Source organism: Myotis davidii, unplaced genomic scaffold (assembly GCF_000327345.1).
Source record: "Myotis davidii unplaced genomic scaffold, ASM32734v1 scaffold80, whole genome shotgun sequence".
NCBI classification, from domain to species: domain Eukaryota; kingdom Metazoa; phylum Chordata; class Mammalia; order Chiroptera; family Vespertilionidae; genus Myotis; species Myotis davidii.
The window spans coordinates 1,250,651-1,269,925 of NW_006292686.1; the positions used below are offsets into that span (position 1 = coordinate 1,250,651).

Below are 19,275 nucleotides of genomic sequence, written 5' to 3' on the forward strand. Positions count from 1 at the left end.
TACAGAGAGGAAGGGAGAGGGATAGAGAGTTAGAAACATCGATCAGCTGCCTCCTGCACACCCACCACTGGGAATGTGCCCACAACCAAGATACATGCTCTTGACCAGAATCGAACCTGGGACCCTTCAGTCCGCAGACCGACGCTCTGTCCGCTGAGCCAAACCAGCTAGGGCTAAGCCTCTTTTTAAAAATGTAACTACTACAGTAGTAATCCAGCAAGTATGACACTGAGCACTTTGTGATTTTTTTTTTATTGTAGAGTTTATACCACAATCCATTTAATAGATGCTCCCTATTGGAATGATTCAAGAACATGAGCATCTGTCTTATCCTTAGAAATAGCCTCGACATTGGGGTGTATAGCTCAGGATTCCTCTTTAAACTTGTGAATAATTATCAAAAATCATTGTTAACCAGAATTCTTTCTATTTTTTTAAATGTATATTTATTGATTCCAGAGAAGAAGGGAGAGGGAGAGAGAGATAAAAACATCAATGTTGAGAGAGAATCATTGATTGGCTGCCTCCTGCCCGCCTCGAGCCTGCAACCCGGGCATGTGCCCTTGACTGGAATCAAACCCGGACCTTTCAGTCCACAGGCCGACATTCTGTCCACTGAGCCAAACCAGCTAGGGCTGAACGCTCCCTTATTCACACTAAGGAAGGGCCCAGGAGTGAGAATGATCTGACCTTAGAATATTTATGTGGGTTTGGTTTCAGAACTCATTATGATTTTTTTCACGTTCGTCTTAATATATCTTCCAGTTAAACTTTAAAATAACCCATGTTCTTTGGTAAAAAATATTAACAATTAAGAAAACCTAGAATGTACTGGGGCAAGTAGGAAGTAGCCAGAATTTAAGCCTCTTTTTTAAAAATATATATATTTTTTTTTTTTTTTGATTTTTTACAGAGAGGAAGGGAGAGGGTTAGAGAGTTAGAAACATCGATCAGCTGCCTCCTGGACACCCACCACTGGGAATGTGCCCACACCCAAGATACATGCTCTTGACCAGAATCGAACCTGGGACCCTTCAGTCCGCAGACCGACGCTCTGTCCGCTGAGCCAAACCAGCTAGGGCTAAGCCTCTTTTTCAAAATGTAACTACTACAGTAGTAATCCAGCAAGTATGACACTGAGCACTTTGTGATTTTTTTTTTATTGTAGAGTTTATACCACAATCCATTTAATAGATGCTCCCTATTGGAATGATTCAAGAACATGAGCATCTGTCTTATCCTTAGAAATAGCCTCGACATTGGGGTGTATAGCTCAGGATTCCTCTTTAAACTTGTGAATAATTATCAAAAATCATTGTCAGAAATTTTAGTCACAGCATAACGATTTGTTTTCTTCTGAAACCTTTTGAGATACTCAGACAGTGGCTGCCAAAAGATACAGGCAGAATGAAAGCAGTGAAAGGGTGTAAGTTGGAGTGTTGAGCAGACGGTGGTACATAAGCTGAAGGTGGTATGTAAGCTGAAAGTCCCAGGCCGGTGTGGCCATGGAGGGGCGGTGCCAGCCCTGCCCCCCACACAGGACCACCTCAGTGGCAGATGATGAAGCCTGTGGCTCAGAGTGCTGGGGGCGGGGGCGGGTGGTGTGGACATTGTTGTACGTGTGGTCACAGCAGGTGAGGGTCCAGGGCGGTGTGAGTGGCTCACACTGTCGTCGGGCTCTCCTGTGCGGGGCACCTCTAACGTGTGTGCTCTGAAACAGTGCATTTCATCAGCCTAATAAATTGGCCATTGGGTTACCGTCAATAGTAGGTCTCAGCAGACAGCTTCACTGTCATAGACACAATGTGAAGGTCATTAGGCCCTGTGTAAGCTGAAGGAAGACAGTGCTTCTGATAAACGCTGCCACCGTGTGGTGCCGTTAGTATAGCCACAGTGCCCTCCCTCGAAAAGGCCTTACAGACTGATGGACAGTCCACATCTGATTTTGCTATGGAGAGTGAACAGGTAGGACCAAATGGAGAGACGGGAAGTGCTTCCACTTCCTCCGTGGGGTCCTGACAGCAGCCAGGGAGGCCCACTGGTGTGCCTGTGTCTCCTTTGCCTTGGAACTCCACCTGGAACTCGGGCATCAGGTGAGAGTGTGGACCATAGTGCACAGTATGTGCTTCGGGCCATTTTGTCATCAGACACCATGGTGGGGGTAGTCCCGTGTATGTTGCATGTTTGTATGACCTCTGCATTCAAAAATAGCTTGTACAGCTCAGCTCCTTCAGCCTCCCCAGCGCTGTGAATCTCTGGAATGCACCACCTCTCCTCTCTCTGTTCCTTCTGTCTGTGCTGCCCTCAGTCACTCACACCTCCCTGGGGCCTGAACATCGCTGTGTGTGGCAGGGGAGGGCACCGGGCGCCGCCAGTGGCCAGTGCAGGAAAGCGGGGGCAGGGGTTCCGAGGCACAGCCAGCCCTGCGACCCTGGCCCGTGTGTATGTGGAGGCTCTTTCTGCCTTTTATAATTAACCCCAGATTCTTTGGGCCCTTGGGGATGGACATAGCGGGTGATGATTCAGGGCGGGTCCAGCTGAGATTCACGAAGGAGCCCTTGGAAGGGGCAGGTGAGGTGGCGTTTGGTTCAATCCATGCTCTGTGCTTGCTCCACAGACAGCCAGTCAGACGTGGAGACATCAGCCGCAGGAGGCGAAGTGCTGGACCTCACCTCTCGGGAGAAAGAGCGGCCGCGGTCAGAGGGGGGCCCTGAGCCCAGTCAGGTCAGAGGAGAGGTCCCTGGAGAGGAGCTGACTCGGGGAGCCGCTGAGCCCACGGAGGGGGAGGAGCAGGCCTCCGAGGAGAGCCCGGAGCCCGAGAAGCGTGGTGTGGAGGAGCGGGAGGAGGATGAGGAAGATGGCCCCGAGGAAGACACGGTCAGCAACAAGAGCCTGGACCTCAACCTGGCCAGCAAGCTGATGGGCTTCAAGCTGGCCGAGGGCGACGCCGGGGCCGTGGGCGGCGAGGGCTCCCCGCAGGACCAGAAGCACACCTGCGACATCTGTGGCAAGAGCTTCAAGTTCCTGGGAACCCTGAGCCGCCACAGGAAGGCCCATGGCCGCGAGGTGCCCCGGGAGGAAAGCCCGCTCCCTCCGGAGGGCCAGGGCGAGAGCGGGGCTGCTGGGCCGGTGCCTCTGCCCGCGGCCCCCACGCTGGAGCCGGAGGAGAAGCCCGAGCCCCCGGCCGAGGGGGAGGCCGGGTCAGAGGGCCGGGCAGAGAAGCCGGGCGAGGAGGCCGAGGGCACCTCCGACGGGGAGGGCGCGGCCGAGAAGAAGTCCTCAGAGAGGAGCGACGACGACAAGAAGCCGAAGACAGACGCCTCCAGAAGTGTGACCAGCAAGGCGGACAAGAGGAAGAAGGTCTGCACTGTGTGCAACAAGAGGTTCTGGTCTCTGCAGGACCTGACCCGGCACATGAGGTCCCACACGGGTAAGGGCAGGCCCGGCCGTGGCCGCTTTCAGGGAGGACCCGGTCCAGGCCTGCGGAGGAGGCCGCCCTCCCCCGGAGCCGAAACAGAGGCGGAGGACTAACAAGCCTGCTCGTGCCTGTGAGCCCTGTAAACGGGGGATTTAACAGGCTGTTCTCTTAGCGCCCGAAACGGATGGGCTCCTGCAGGGAGGCAGTGGAGTGGTCCCTCGGCAGTGCTGTCCTTGAAAGCACCTTGAGCAGTCCCTCTGAGCTTCAATCTTCCTGTATCTAGAATGGGGGTGATGTCTGTCCCCTCAGATAAGGAGGGGAATATGCGTGCTGGGCGTTTGGGCCGTGGTCTCAGCAAGCCCTGAGCCTGGAAGGGGACTGCGGGGTGTGGCCTGGGACAGGCAGTAGGGACAGGTGCTCTGTTTGGAGACACCTGGGTTTGCCTTTTTACTAACCTTCAGGTGGGCAGAGGGCCCCTTGGGGGCTTTTCCTGTCTGTCTGGGCTGCTGCGTGGCCATCCGGGTCTGCGCTGCACAGGCCCTTACTCCTGGGACTCACCGGCGGTTGAGGCTACAAACCCCACAGCAGGGGCTGTTGTTTAGTAGGAAGGAGACCTGGATACACTCCTGAAGCCAAAAGATGCGAGCACATCGCCACCCCCTCCCTCCAAAGAACCCAACCCAGGCCCTGGTCTTCGTCTCGGCTTTCCTCCTCCCTCCCGGCCGGCGGGGTGCACACCTCTGCTCCCCGCACACTGCCCCGCCTCATGCAGCCATTCTGCCCTGGCCTGGGGGCGTTGGAGGCTCCGGGCTGGTCCTCCCAACAGACAGATATTCTTGGGCTCCTGGCAGGGGGTGGTCTCAGCTGCTCACAGCCGGCTGTGAGCTGAGAGAAGCCCCAGCTGCAGCGTATCAGAACGCGGAGTGTCTCCTGCCTTTGCCTTGGGAGGTGCCCTGTCCGTAGAGCCTCAGAAACGTGCCTGTCCTTGTGGGAGGGTGCCACTGCTGTCCTCATGGGGCTCTGGTTCCCGGATCAGTGTGTGGAAACCCGGGCTGAGGAAGACGGGGAGGAATCCCGGGGTGGCCCCTGGCGATCCTGCTTCCCCATTTTACCAATTCAGACGAATAAGAGGTTTCCCTGTAAAGGAGGGCGTCCTGACCCTGCCACCCCACCCCTGGTCTTCCCCTCGTGGCTGCTTTAGTGTGGCGCTGAGAGGTGGCTCCTGGTGGCCTTACCATTAACAAACATTTCTCTCCCTCATTGCTGCAGGAGAAAGGCCGTACAAATGTCAGACCTGTGAGCGAACCTTCACCTTGAAACACAGCCTGGTTCGCCACCAGCGTGTCCACCAGAAGGCCAGGCACGCCAAACACCATGGGAAGGACAGTGACAAGGACGAGCGGGGTGAGGAGGACAGCGAGAGCGAGTCCACCCACAGTGGCAACAACCCCGTCTCGGAGAACGAGGCGGACGCGGCTGTGCTGGCCAGCAACCACGTGGCCGTCACCCGGAGCCGGAAGGAGAGCCAGGCCAAGGATGCCGGCCGCAGGGAGGACAGGGCCCCGGGCCGGACAGCTGGCGCCGGGCAGGCTGAGGCCGGCAGGAGTGCTCCCAAGGCCGCTCCCCCGGGCAGCCCCGCGGAGCAGGCGCCTCAGGGTGATCCTGACCCAGAGAGCCCGGTGGCCCTTGTGCAAGACCTGCTGGAGCTGAACGGCAAGAGGCCCGCCCACCCCATCCTGGCCGCCGAGGCTGCCTCGCCGCTGCTGGGAGTGGAATGACGGCTCCTCCTGCCCCCAGCACACCGGCAAGGCCCGCAGAACCGTGTCCTGAGTCTGTTTCATGAGGTTTCCTCAGTGCCTGTCAGCTGTTGGAGAGGGAGACGAGGAAGGGCCGTCTCTCGGTGCCATGGCCTTAACCGCGCGCCCGTGCGGGAGAGCAGCACGGACGATTCGAGTGCCTTAACTACTTACCAGTCCTTCAGTGTCGTCCTGGGTGTTGTGTTGTCCCAAAATGACTTTAAAAACAAAGCAAATATTTTAATGAATTATTGGAGAGGACCTTTTCATTTAAGCATTAACATTACTTCTGTGTTGGTGTGTGTGAGCTTGTTCTTGTTAATCTGATGGTAGCATTTGTTCTGTGAGCTGGAAACAGAAGAAAAACATGCCCTTGGATACCCATAGCCAATAACTGGAAGAAAATGATGTGAATTTTCATGTAAATTACCAGAGGAAATATGGATGAGATGCTCATTTCTCATATAGACCTTTATCTTTCTTTTTTTTTTTTTTGTCTGCTATATGGTGGAGCTGTAATTTGGTCCTCGATATTGAGGATGTGGTGGATGGAGGTTTCCAGTTTGGTTCAAGCCAAAACCAGGACAGAGTCTAGCTTCGAACCTCATACATGTTTTGGTCTTTCAGCATTAGACATGCTAGTTCCTGTTCAAGTTCCAAGACATTTGTTCTTAACTTAGAGAGAAGAGTTACCATGGCAACTTAATCTATGGAGAACATACACAGGTGTCATGTATCTGATTTTCCCCTTTCGGTATATATATTATTAATATTATTATTATTATTATTTTTAGTTCATCAGTTTGCTGGTCTCTGCAATAAGCAGAAACAAATGGGCAATATTTGTCCTGGAGACCTGGGTGCCCCAGGTCCTCGTGTAAGCGTCTGCCTGCAGCTTTCCTTGCCACCCTCGGGTGGGAGCTGTTCTACTGTACTCAGACAAGCCTTTCTTCCGGACTGCAGCGCCCGCAGGTCCTCCGCACACGGCCGAGGAGCAGCTCGGGGGAGAGGGTGCGTGCCCCCGGCTCCTGAGAAAGCAGGGGGTACGGACCCACTCACCGGTCTGCCACCCCCAGCCAGGCCTCCCCTCGTGTGCTACTGTCATTTGCAAGGCGAGGAAATACTACTGGTAATAAAACTGCACGTGCAAGATTGAAGATGAGAAATTGATTTATATTGACCTTCCTGCGATTTGGGATTGGTGCTTGAAGATAGACTTGTTTCCAGTTTCTGAAATAAACTGAACCCCTGGGTGCAAAAAGGCAGGATTCTTTTTTTTTTTTTTTTTTTTTTTTTTTTGTGAGCATCCAAAGCAGGCAATACACTTCCTACTGTAGCTGAGCCCGTGCTCCGTGCTCAGCATCCTGACCTCCACTGGGACCCCGAGGACACCCGAGGCCTAGCGCTGGGCCTCCTGCGCTGCCCCACCCCTCACATCCTCGTGCCTTAGCCCAGGGAGCCCCTGCCCTGCCGCCCTCCCAGGCCCCTCCACACTCAGTGTAAGTGTGCAGGCAGGCACACAGACCCCTTCCTCACCGGTTTCTGGCGGCCAAAATCCAACCATCCAGACTTCAAAGGAAGCTATGTGTTCTTGAAATAACGAAAGTGGTATCTTTGCATGTGAAAGGAAAAAAGTTGAGGTATATATAATTCTTAACTGTATTAGGGATGTATGAACCAGTTTCAGAACAAGGTTTCATTTGCTCTAGGTGAAGAGCCAATGGTCCCATTTCCCTGCGCACCTGGTGGGGCCTGCTTAAACCAGTTCATGCATCCCTTCATTCTTTATGACGATTGTTGTTATTTTCATTGTTGTTATTATTTGGGGTTTCTAGTGTTTTCTTTTCCTTTGCGACTCTCCACACTAAAACTCCCAGCATGTGGAGAGGCCGTGACACAAGTACGCTGCAGCAAGAGGCCGCAGAGCGCAGAGCGAGGTGCCACGCTGTGCAGCTCGCAGGAATCACGATCGATTTAAAGCTTTATTTAGCCGCCTCTGCGCCCTGTAGTCAGTATGGTCTTGCCACGTTTTATTAGGTTGAGAAATGGATTGTTTGTTGTTCTGCCCCTCCCCCAATATTAAACTGTGAAATTTGTGATTTGTTTAAACTCTGGGTGAATCATAGCTTAGTTTGCATGTCCAGCTAATTTGTTTCTATTCATTTTGTTTGATTCTCTTTCTCCTCTCAGGGCTTTTACAAAAAAATATATATATATGGATCTTCTGAAAAGTTTTTTGAGGTGCAAGTTTTTCTCGTTTTTCTCTTTGATTTGTGGACGCAATGCTGAGATTCAATCACTACATGAAACTCTGGCTGTGAAAAACAACAAAACCCCGGAGGGCTGCTTTCCCAGCGGCCGGGGAGCTCTGTGGCAGTCGGATGATTCGTCGTACCTTCAACCCTCTGTTCGCCCCTTTTCTCCTCTCTTTTCTTCAGGAAGGAAGTGATCCTGGTGATTTCAGCCCATGCATTACACAGGAAACAATAATAAATGTAGAGTTCATATTTTTCTAAAGGGAACTTAAAAACTGCTGCTACATGTTACGTGCAAAACTGGTTTATGCCACATGAACAGAATCACAAGATTAGTTTTGGTACTTTTGTTCCTCTTTGTATTCAGTTGTATAATACTTCCAAATTCAAAATGAGAAGAAACGCTGTTCTGTATCAAACCATCTAAGCAATAAATGTCATATTTTAAAAACGACAGATTGCTTGCCACACAATTGTCCTGTGATTGCTGTAACCCTGTCAGTTTGTCCTGCTTCCCGATACCTGGTGGCCCTGGAGCTCAGTTGTGGGGCGGCCTGGGGACAGAGTCCGGAGGAGCCCGCTGCTGGTGTGACTTAACCCCCAGTGCACGTGGCCCCTCCCAGGCCAGGGGCTGCCCTGTGGTTTAGCAGCAGCTAAGGCTGGGGACTCTTGTTTTCTGGGCAGCGACTCCTGAGACGTGTGCTGTGCCTTTTCCTTCTCTCGCCAGTTACAAGGGAGCCAGCCGCCCCTGGGTGGGGGAGGGCCCGTCATTCAAGGGAGGGGCTGGACGGCGTGATCGCAGGCCTTGGGGACAGCAGGTCCGAAGGTCTGTCCTTAAAGCAGCGAGTAGGCAGAGTCCTGAATGTTCTCAGCCGCGAGCTGTTCTCACACAGCAACTGTGGAGGAAGCTGAGCTCAAGGGAAACTAATTGTAGAGGATGTTTCAATGCACTGACCACGCTGGGCCCTAAGGGGCTGGTCACAGCAGGATGAGAGCTGCAGGGCTCTGGTCCGAGGCTTCCTCTGCTGGGCCTGCTGCCCCCACACACCAGCCACACGCACACAGCCACCAACACACACAGCCCCACACACACAGCCACCAACACACAGCCCCACACACACAGCCACACACAGCCCCCAACACACAGACACACACACACAGACACACACACACCAGCCCCACACAGCCACACACCCACCAGCCACACACAGCCCCCAACACACAGCCACACACACAGCCCCCAACACACAGCCACACACACAGCCCCCAACACACAGCCACACACACAGCCCCCAACACACAGCCACACACACAGCCCCCAACACACAGCCACACACACAGCCCCCAACACACAGCCACACACACAGCCCCCAACACACAGCCACACACACACAGCCACCAACACAGCCACACACACACAGCCAACAACACACAGCCACACACACACACAGCCACACACACCAGCCCCCCACACACAGCCACACACACACAGCCCCACACACACAGCCACACACATCAGCCCCACACGGGAGACAGCTGGGCCCAGACACCAGTGCGGGCTCCCAACTTGTTCTAAGTGAAACAAGCAAATCTGGGATGGTGGTACCACAGGCGAGCAGCCTCCTGCCTCTCACCTCCTCTGGGGTGGGTGCTGCTGGCCACCAGTGGGCACCATTTCCAGCCCCACTGGATGGAATCATCTTCCTCGCGGAGCTGGGACAGTCCCTGGTCCAAGTGAGGAGTGAATGGGAGGGAGTGGAACTGAGGGGAATGCTCCACACACCTACCCACGCTGTGCTGGGAGAAGGCATATAGGAGGTGGAAGGATGGAATCTCCAGTTCTCCCTGTCGGGAAGAGAGCTGATGAGCAGGTGCATCGGTCAGATGCCTCTCCCACCTCTGGTGTGAGCCCACTGGGGCCTCCAGAATGGCTGCCCCTCAAGGCCTACTCCTCCCCTTGACCTTGCACCAACTCTGTACCTTCCCAGTCTAGTATGTTTACTGTCTCCCACTATTAAAACCCAACTTCCACAGGAAAGAAATGCTTTGTTCCTTGCTCTATTTTCCATGCCTAGGGGAGTGGGGATGGAGGAGGGGAGTGGGGATGGAGGAGGGATAGGACTGGTTGACCAGTGAGGCCAAGTGACAACAAACAATAAGTCACCCACCTGCCCAGCGGACACATGTTCATGAGCATGGACCTATGAACCAGGAGGTCACAGTTGGATTCACAGCTATCGGCTTGTTGGTCCTGGCCAGGTTGCAGGCTTGATCCCCAGTAGGGGGCATGTAGGAGGCAACCAATTAATAATTCTCTCTCATCATTGATGTTTCTCTCTCTCCCTCTCCCTTCCTCTCTGAAATCAATAAATATATATATTTTAAAAAGTCACCCATCCCCGCTCCCCTCCTCCCAGATGTCTGGGAGAACCCGGCGAGAACGACCCTAGGAACATGTCCAGCCCGTCAGAAGCCACATGACTGGAGGAAGTGAGCAAGGGAGGGGCCAGAATGGATGAGGGTGAAGAGGGACACACTAGCTATGTATTAACAGTGGGGTGATGGGGACAAGGGCGGATGCAGGGAGGCCACCAAGAGGCAGCCACAGTCATGCAGGCAAGAGACGGCGGTGGCTAGGAGCAGAGCAATGTGACAGTGCTGGGAAGGAGTTGAGTTTAGGTATATTTTCAAGGAGCTCCAACAGGAGTGCATGACAGATCAGAGCTACAGAGAAGTCAACGCTTTGAGAGTCCACCCGGAACACAGGCTCAGAGGTTGGCTGTGATTTCTAGATGTTGGGAATTACCTTTTTAAAAAATATGTTTTTATTGATTTTAAAGAGAGAGGGAGAGACAAACATTGATGTGAGAAACATCAATTGGCTGCTTCCTGCACGCCCCTACTGAGGCTCGAGCCTGCCACCCAGGCATGTGCCCTGCCCTGGAATCAAACTGGGGACCTTTTGGTGCTCAGGCCTACGCCCAAGCGACTGAGCCACACGGGAAGAGGGGGCTTCCTTCCTGAAAAATAACCTTGGTAGCGGATATGTTGCCAAGGAAAAGAAAAGAAATCCTTGGACCTTTCTGTCCACCCCACCTCCATCCATCCCCTTCTCCGTCCCCACTCCCACAGGAGCTGCTGAGTCCCTGGGACCAGGCCGTGGGAATCTCTCTGTGGCGGGTCCCAAAGAAGCAGCCACTCCTCTCAGTGTGGTTGCTGGGCCTGCCCTGCACCCTGGCACCTGCTCCTCCTCCTTACATACCCTTGTCCTCAGAGAGGCTCTGGGCACACTGCACCACGGCTGGCAGGCCACTCCCTGAGGACCTGTGGGAGGGACCGGGGGTAGGGGGAGTGGGGCAGGAGGGCGGCCTTGTCCTCTTCCTGAGGGGCAGGAAGCCTGAGGGTTCCCACGTGTGGCTGCGGCCTGGTGGCTCTGCTGGAGCCAGATGGGCTCTGATGGCTGAGTGGATATTCATCTAAGCGGCCTTGCCCTCCTTCCTGATCCCCGTGTCCCAGGCATAGACAAGTCCGTGATGACAGCGGGTGAGCTTGGCAGCGCCTGGCAGTGCCCATCAACGATCCCTCTCCCACACATTTTCTGATTTCCTTGAGGAGGAGCCAAGGCCAGCAAACATGGGGCTGGGCTTGACCTTGACTTGATTGACTGCCAGGCGAGTGCGCCGGCCCCACGAGGCGGCCGTCAGTCCCTCTGTGCTGTGAGCTGTGGGCCCAAGCAGGCCTTTTATCACTGTCCTCTCTCCCCCCAGAAATAGGGAGATACAGAGCGTTGAGCAAGCACTTGCCTCTTGCGGCCGGTCTCAGTGGAACAGCACATGTTGTGTGTGTGATAAAACACACAACCCCAGATGCACACGTAGCCTTCTCCAGCACACAGTCCACCCTGCGGTACAACCATCACCCCATCCACCCACAGAGCTTTCCATCTAATGAAACTGAAACTCTGTCCCCATTAAACCCAACTCCCATTCCCTGGCCTCCGGCCCCGGCCCCCACCTTTCTGCTCTCTGTCTCTACGAACCCGAACCCGAGTCCTCTGGGGACTTCCCCACGTCAGTGGGAAGAACATCAACAATGTCGGAGAGACAGGGAATGCAACGGCCACACTGAGAGCCTGCTGCGTGGGGCCGGGCAGGGGACTCGCCCGCCTGCCCGGGGAGCAGGGGAGGGTCTCCAGCATCAGCAGGAGCCGTCTCGGGGCCAGCTGGCTACGTGCAAAGCCCAGCTCTGCCTCTTGTGCCTGAGCAAGGCCTCCGTTTCCCCATCTCTAAGGAGGGGCCCACAGCGCCTGCCTCCGGACTGCCCCGCGGACCAGAAGCGGGAACACACTGAAGGGGCCGGGCAGCACCTGATGCCAGTGGGCACGTGGGGTGCGGCCGGCTCGCTCGCACTGGGCTCTCCTCATACAAGTGCTGCGCCTGCTGCCCAGGGAGGCAAGTGGGCATCTTCATCCCAGAGGCACAGGCCCCTCCTCCCGCCTGGACGCATGGGCCGGGATGGGAGACAAAGGAGCAGGGGAGGGGCGTTTGCCCGGAGGGCCCGGTCCTGGCCAGCTGCGGGCACCACACTCAGTGCCCAGGATCCCAGGTCAGCCGGGCCTTCAGAACACACGGGTCCTGGCCTTTGCCAGTTTGGCTGAGGGAGAGGAATGGGCCCAAGAGAGACTTCTGGAGCCTCCCACACACCCACTGCCCACCCGGGGCTGGGGAAGCGTGGGGTCTCAACCTCGCCTGACACCTCAAAGGCTCCCTGCAAGCGAGGAGGGTCCCAGGTTCCACCGCCGCCCGCTCCCAGCCACCAGCCTCCAGGGCCCAGGACCTCACATGGCCTTGGCGTTCATCAGACGCCCCGCCCTGGGCTGTGGGGGAGGCGCCGTGCTCTCTCTGCTCCCTCACACCGGGCAGCGCAGCGGGCAGCGTCCCAGAGGCCCCTGTCTCAGCTCCTCACTGCAGGGCAGGCCTGGTCTGAGGATGAGGGCTGCAGGAGCCAGGATTCTGCACACGGTGAATGGGGAGAAGGCGGGTGCAGAGCCCACAGCTGGGTTCCTAAGAAGATGGCCGGGCAGCCACGGCAGAGACAGCTGTAGATTCTCCTCTAAGACAGAAACCAACTCAGGCGGAGCAGTGCGAAGCCAGAGAGGCTTTGGAGCTTGTGGGTCTGAGCCCTCTGGTGGCCACTGCTCAGCTCCGGCCTCAGCCACTGCCTGCGGCGGCCAGGGCATCTCCGCGTGTCTGCCCTCCCGCTGCTCACGCCCTCACTCCAAAGGCTCCCTGAGGGGACCCCAGATGCGAGGAGGACACCACTGTGCCAAGTGCCCAGGGCCCCTCCCTGTCCGTCCCCAGCTCCCCCAGGAACTAGGGAGGACAAGGGTTTATTTTAAACTTAAAATTGAAGGTTGCTCTTTGACAACAACAACAACACAGTCCCCTTGAGTCTAGGCTGCCAGAGCCAGTGTCCTAAATAAGAAACCAGCAGGCACTCCGCTCCCAGCTCACTCGAAGGGGAAGGAAGCCACAGCCAAATGCGGCGCGATGCACCTGGTGGCCGGTGTCCAGGGTCAGTCAGGCTGGCGGGCGGCGCAGGGCAGCCCTGGGCCGGGGCCTGAGCTGGGGTCAGCTCTCACAGGCCCTTTCATAAAAGGGATGCCTGCTTGGTTTAGAGATTTGGGAGCTGCAGAAACTATAAAGAAAAATATTTAAGTCATCATCTTGCTTCTCAGATACTATTTTTATAACATATTTTTCCCTCTCCTGCTACTCTTTGTTTTTGTTAATCCTCACCTGAGTATAATTTTTTGATTAATTTTCACAGAGTGGGAAGGAGGGAGGGAGAGAAGGAGGGAGAGAGGGAGGTCGATCAGTTGCCTCCTGCACGCCCCTGACTGGGACTGTTGATTGAACCTGCAACCCAGGTATGTGACCTTGACCAGGAATCGAGCCTGCAACCCCTCAGTGGGCGGCCGATGCTCTAACCACTGGGCCACCGGCCAGGGCTCAGATACCGTTTTTATTCATTGAACATCACTGTGTTAATTAAGCCCAGCTTCTTTCCTTCCTCATTCCCAGGCGTGTTTTTACAGCACTTTGCACATGGCAGAGTGTTTTCCTGTGGTTGTAGGTTTTGAATTCACCCACAGCCAGTAAGCTGGGAAGGAAAACATCCTTATCACCTCACAGCAGAGAGGAGAGGTGAAATGATTTCCCAGGTCTGCCAGCTAATGAGTGGCCTTGTTAGACTGAAATTGCCCACCTGAAACTTTCCAAATCCAAGCGTGGATGGTGTGGGGTATCTGTGACGTGTGCTGTCCACCGAAAGGGCCGCTACAGAAAACGAGGAGCACATGGCGCTGTTCTTTTTTTTTTTTTATAACCCTCACCCCAGGATTTGTTTAGAGAGAAATATCGATAGGTTGCCCCCCGTATGCGCCCCTACTGGGGATCGAATCCGCAACCTTTTGGTGTACGGACGACGCTCCAACCAACTGAGCCATCCGGCCAGGGCCAGGCTGGAGTGCTCACTGGTGAGTCGCCCCTGTACACAGAGGGTCGGGAGAGGCCACAGGCGGGCAGGCCACTCCAGGCGGGCAGGTGGCAGGTCTAACAGGCCGGGGACCCTACACAGGAGGCTTGTCTTGGGCTCCACAGGATGCGTGGATCTCAGCATCCACCTGCCAGAATCTTACGAAGAGGCCTTAGGGGGGTCGGTCACAGATGGTCTGAATAGCACCTCACTCTCTCAAGGCTGCCCCCTTAGAAACAGCTCCCACTGTGCAGCCAAGACTCCAAGCCCCAGTGCGCTACACTGCGCTACTCAACTTCGCCCCCAAAACCCAGTTCAAACTTAAAATCACCAAGGATTTGAAGATGGCTCCTCAGAGCACGAGCTCCGAGCACTGGGCCCTGTGACCCTGCACAGGGAGTGACACGGCTCCGTTCTCCTGAGGCCCCACCTCCGAGGTCCAGAACCCAGGACTGTCTCCATCGCCCCGCCCAGGTGCCCAGCGCCCCCTCACGCCTCAGGCCGGGCACCCCGGAGCCCAGTGTCCCTTCATGCCTCAGGCCAGGCGCCCCGGTGCCCAGCGCCCCCTCACGCCTCAGGCCGGGCACCCCGGAGCCCAGTGTCCCTTCATGCCTCAGGCCAGGCGCCCCGGTGCCCAGCGCCCCCTCACGCCTCAGGCCAGGCTGCTGTGTCTGGGGCTGCTGTACCCCCACTACCTCAAGCCCAGAGCTAACTGCTGTCCGTGGGTCGGCACACGGTGGTATTTGCTTCTTTTCTGAAAATGGTCCCTAGTTTCATGATCAGAACTAGTGAGGCTCAGCCACGCCGGAGGTAACGCTGGGTGTGCCTTCTGCCCATCCTCACCCTGGGCCGTGCCAAGCCCTGCCCTGAGAGCTTGGTGAGGGCGCAGACTGGCGCTCTGGCCTCCCCCTGCTCGCCATGGCGCCCTTCCACCCTCTGGGCACCTGCAGGCTGCCAGGGCCCAACAGCGGGCATTGCCCCGCCTCCCTCGCGAGGTAAGTCGGGGCTCTCGAGGGTTCGGATCCAGGGAGGAAGGTGGGCGGCGTGGGAAAGGCTCTGCGGTGTGGGGAGGGAGGGAGGCGACCGGAGGGGAAGGCGAGGCACAGAGGGCCCTGCGGGAGAAGGCCAGCGAGGACGTGGGAAGTAAAAGCAAAAAGAGGAAGACACTTAGTAGTTTCTTACTGAAACTGAATTTCGTGGTGCCCGTTTCTCCTGTTATGTGTTGTCTCTGTTTATAAGATTAACCTTGTCGACAGTTTTAGGTTCACAGCGTAATGAGCGGGAGATACGGAGCTCCCCGGCCCGCCCTGCCACACCGGCCAGGCCCCGCCCCCGCCAGTTTTAGGTTCACCAGCCAGGCCCCGCCCCCGCCTTACCAGCACCCCGGGCAGAGGGATGTTTGTTACCAGGATGAAGCCAGGCACCCCTGGTCTCCCACACCCACAGCTGCCTCGGGGCTCACGCGGGAGGAGGCCTCCTGTGGGCGCGGACAGCTCACACCGAGGGGTTTCGCTGCCCTAACACCCCCGCCCCCCGCCCGGGGCGTCCCAGCACTGCGCGTGCAGGGAGGCGGGGAACACGGGAACAGAGGGGCGAGCTTTGTGTTTAACTGGGGGAAGGAGCAAGAAAAGTGTCCGCGGATTGGCTTTCCCGTGATCTCTGAAGGAGGGTGGGAGCCTGGCCAGCGGATGGCAAGCGGCTCTCTGCCAAGCTGGAATCACCTGGAAGGAGGAGGGCGAGGAGGGAGCTGGGGCCAGGGGCAGCGTGGTCAGGTGCGTCCATCCCTCTGTCCATCCAGCAAATACCCCTGAGGCATAAGGACTGGCAGCTGGATGGCGGTGGTCGAAGTGCAGGAGCTCGGAGGCCAGAGGACATTCCTGGCTGGGGGCTCAGTTTCCACAGCCTGGGCAGGGGGCGGGGGGAGGGGCACCACTGCCCATGGGCTGGGCCAATGCTGAAGGGTGGTGGGGACACGCTGACCCACGCGTGGACAGCGGAAATGCCGAGCAAGTGCACCCGGGAGCCGGGAGAGCTGTGCACATGGAGCCAGATTCTGGTGGCGAGTGGGGTCACTGAAGGTCAGGGAGCATATCAGATAGCAGGTCAGAGCTGCAATCTAGAAACATCCGAGCAGCAGGGGAGGGCGGGGCGGAGGCAGGAAGGCCAGGGAAGAGTGTGTTAACATAGTCTCGCTGCAGAGCAGGGGGCTGGAGAGGGAGACGTGAAGGGTCAGAGGGGGAGGTGCCTGGCCGTGAATGAAGCCAGGAAAGCCAGCGAGGAGCTGCTCCAGGTCATGGAGATCTGGGTCCAGCCTTGGCTGGCCCGCAGGAGGCCTCTGGTAGCGAGTGGCGGAGTGCAGCTGGGCCAGCCGGGCACAGATGGGACCGGGGCGCCCACATCCCCCAGCAGATGCAGACATTGGAGGGTGGTGCTGGGATCGCCTCATGCCTTCTCTCCTGCTCTCTCTATTGCCTTTGTCCCCAGTGGCTCACCCTCACATTCAACAGTTTAACAAGCCAGCTGGTAGTTCTAACAACACCAGGATTGAGTCACTCTAGCCAATGCCCATCTCTGGGTCACATGCCATTTTGGGGGCAGTGGGGGGTCAGGTGTCCCTGAACTGCCTGAGTGGAAAGCCCCCAACAGATCTGGGGTGGCCCCAGGAGGAGACAGGTGGGAGCTAGGGCAGGATTTGCATCACGTCACATGGGAGCTGAAGCTGTGGGAGAGAATGAGATCATCAATGGGGAAGTGGGTGCGGGATGGGAGGGATGGGGAGAGACCAGAAAGAGACACAATACCCCGGGGAAGAGAGAGTCAGAGGACAGGATGAAAAGCTCGGAGAAGCGGTGAGCAGAGTAACAGCAGTGCCTGAAGAGGGAGGGGCAGGGTGCCTGCACCCACCAGGGCCTGAGGATGGAGACAGGCCCTGGGGCCTGGTGACTCGGTGCGCCCGCAGGTAAGGAGGGGGGTGGAGGCAGGAGCCTGATGGGAGGACGCGATGGGGGTGGCGGGGGTGGAGGTGAAGAGGTAAAGATGAGTTTGGCAGAGACGGGAAGGAGGAGGTAAGGTTGTCCCCAGAGAGGATTGCAGGGACCTGGGGAGACCTAAGGATCAAGAGGAAGAGCATGGTTTGGGGGAGGAAGTAAGGAAGAGTCCGTTTCCCCAGGGGGGAGGGAATCACTGATAAGGCAACATTGGAAGTTGAGCAAGGTCCCGGGAGGCAGCAAGGAGAGAGGGAATGACCCAGCTCTAAAGACGGGCACCAGACTCCTCTGCCAGGGGGCCCGGGAGGAGAGAGCACGCAGGCCCCTGCCCGATGGGCGATGGGCGAGTTCAGGTGAGGGCTCCCTGGGAGCAAAGCGGAGGCAGGTCAGGCTGGGAGCGCAGGGAGGGGCTGAGGGATCTGGCAGGAGAGAGGAGCTGGCAGGACCGGAAGGGGAGGGAAGCGCGGGGGAGTTGGTGAGCTCCTTTGAATGGGTAGCAGCAGTGGACTCTGGCTCAGGGTGGTGGTGTGCAGGTCCTTCTCCCTAGGGCACCTCAGGGACTGTGGGTCTCCCTGCCACCTCTTGAATGCCCGGGCAGGCGCACCTGATTGGACTGGCTGGGGTCAGGGCGTGACCAGAGATCAATCAGCTTTGGGCAGGAGCGAGGTGCAAGCCAGGAACTCAGCCCCCAGTGTTTGCATGTTTCCAGGAAAGGGAGGCTGGCTGCCTGGGGAGTGGAGGCTGAAGGTCCAAAGGCAGCTCTTGTTTCCACCAATGACAGGCCTCACTGAAGGCAGAGGCCCAGCTGCTCCACGTGCGGCAAGGGCAGGTGTGAGAGTGATCTGGGTGCCCCAGCCCCGCCTCAGGGAGAAGGGCAGCATTGGAAGCAGCTCTGCCCGGTCCCCTGGGGGGACACTCCTCCTCCTGCAGAGCCCCAGGAGCAGCAGCAGTTAAGGTAAAGGACTTCCCACTGCAGCTTGGTGAGAGCGTGTCACAGTCACCTGCTCCTGAGAGCGAACACCGGTTTCCTTCCCAGCGCCCCTGTCCCTGTTGGCGAGCGCGTGGCTGGGGGCCTGTGGATGGGACCTGACAAAGGGAAGCTGGCACCCCAGACCTTGCTGGCACACACCTCTCCCATGGCGCCCAGGCTTGGAGAATGAATGGCCTCTAAACTCTACTTCGCAAGCCCCTGTCCTGATGCACCTTCCGCGGTGACCGTGGCCCCAGGTTCCCCAAATCTGATTCTGTGCCTGCAGCCCCGCCCTGGAGGCTGCCCTGACTCCTCTGGTTCTGAAAGATCCTCCCTTGGTTCTTGCCATACACTGGGATATTCTCTCTCTCTCTCTCTCTCTCTTTTTACTGAGGTGGGCCTCCTCAGATAGACTGAAGGATAAGGTGAGGACAATTACTCTTTTTTGTGTCCCCTCCAAAACTTAGCCCGGTGCCTGCACATGTAATTACTCAATAGCAGCTACTTTCATAGATGGAAACAAAGCCCTGAGTTGTGGTCCATGAGGGGCTGTATGGTCTGGGCAGCGGGTGGAAACCAGGTTTTAGCTCGTCCCTGAAGCAGGCCAGTGGCAGGACTGGTGTTTATGCACAAGCCCAGCTGATAGGCGGGTTTTCAGTTCGTGACTCCCGCTCACTCACAGGAAGCACGCTGCGCCTCGGCCTTCCCCAGCGCCTCTCATGGACCGTGGCTGCTCTCTGCCTTCGCTGCCTCCGCGACGCTCCAGGGGACTGTTCGATGCCACCTGACGGACTCCACTCAGGCCAATTTCTTCAGAGTCTCTGAAGCTCAGCTACATCCTGCGAGTTGTTGTTTTTAATCCTCAGCCAAGAATATGTTTTTATTGCCTTTTTCCTTTTAAAATATGTTTTTATTTATTTCAGAGAGGAAGGGAAAGGGAGAGATAGAAACATCAATGGTGAGAGAGAATCATTGATTGGCTGCTGCCTCCTGCACAGCCCCTACTGGGGATCAATCCTGAAACCTGGGCATGTGCCCTGACTGGGAATCAAACCATGACCTCTGGTTCATAGGTCAACACTCAAACATTGAGCCACACCAGTGGGGCTTTATTGATTTTTTTTAGAGAGAAGAAGGGGAGAGAGAATCAATTGGCTGACTCCACGCCCTCTACTGGAGCTTGACTGGGACGACACTCCAACCAACTGACCACCAGCTAGGAACACAACGCGATTCTTACGCCCCCAACCCCACCCCTGGCTTTCTGTCGTGCAGAAGGCCGGAACCTGCCCTCTGACAGGTATCCTGGAGG

The 19,275-nt window shown here is 56.6% G+C and overlaps 1 protein-coding gene across 5 annotated transcripts in view; it reads left to right on the forward strand.

Moving 5' to 3' along the window:
* Nucleotides 1-7,937, forward strand: part of RREB1 (ras responsive element binding protein 1) — a 145,306-nt gene extending 137,369 nt beyond the window's left edge. For all 5 annotated transcript variants that reach the window (XM_015565539.1, XM_006766097.2, XM_006766099.2 and 2 more), the window contains 2 exons: nucleotides 2,618-3,430; nucleotides 4,688-7,937. In XM_015565539.1, the coding sequence (XP_015421025.1) occupies nucleotides 2,618-3,430; nucleotides 4,688-5,196 (1,322 nt within the window). In that variant the 3' untranslated portion in view covers nucleotides 5,197-7,937. The remainder of the gene's footprint in view (nucleotides 1-2,617; nucleotides 3,431-4,687) is intronic.
* Nucleotides 7,938-19,275: the final 11,338 nt, after the last annotated feature.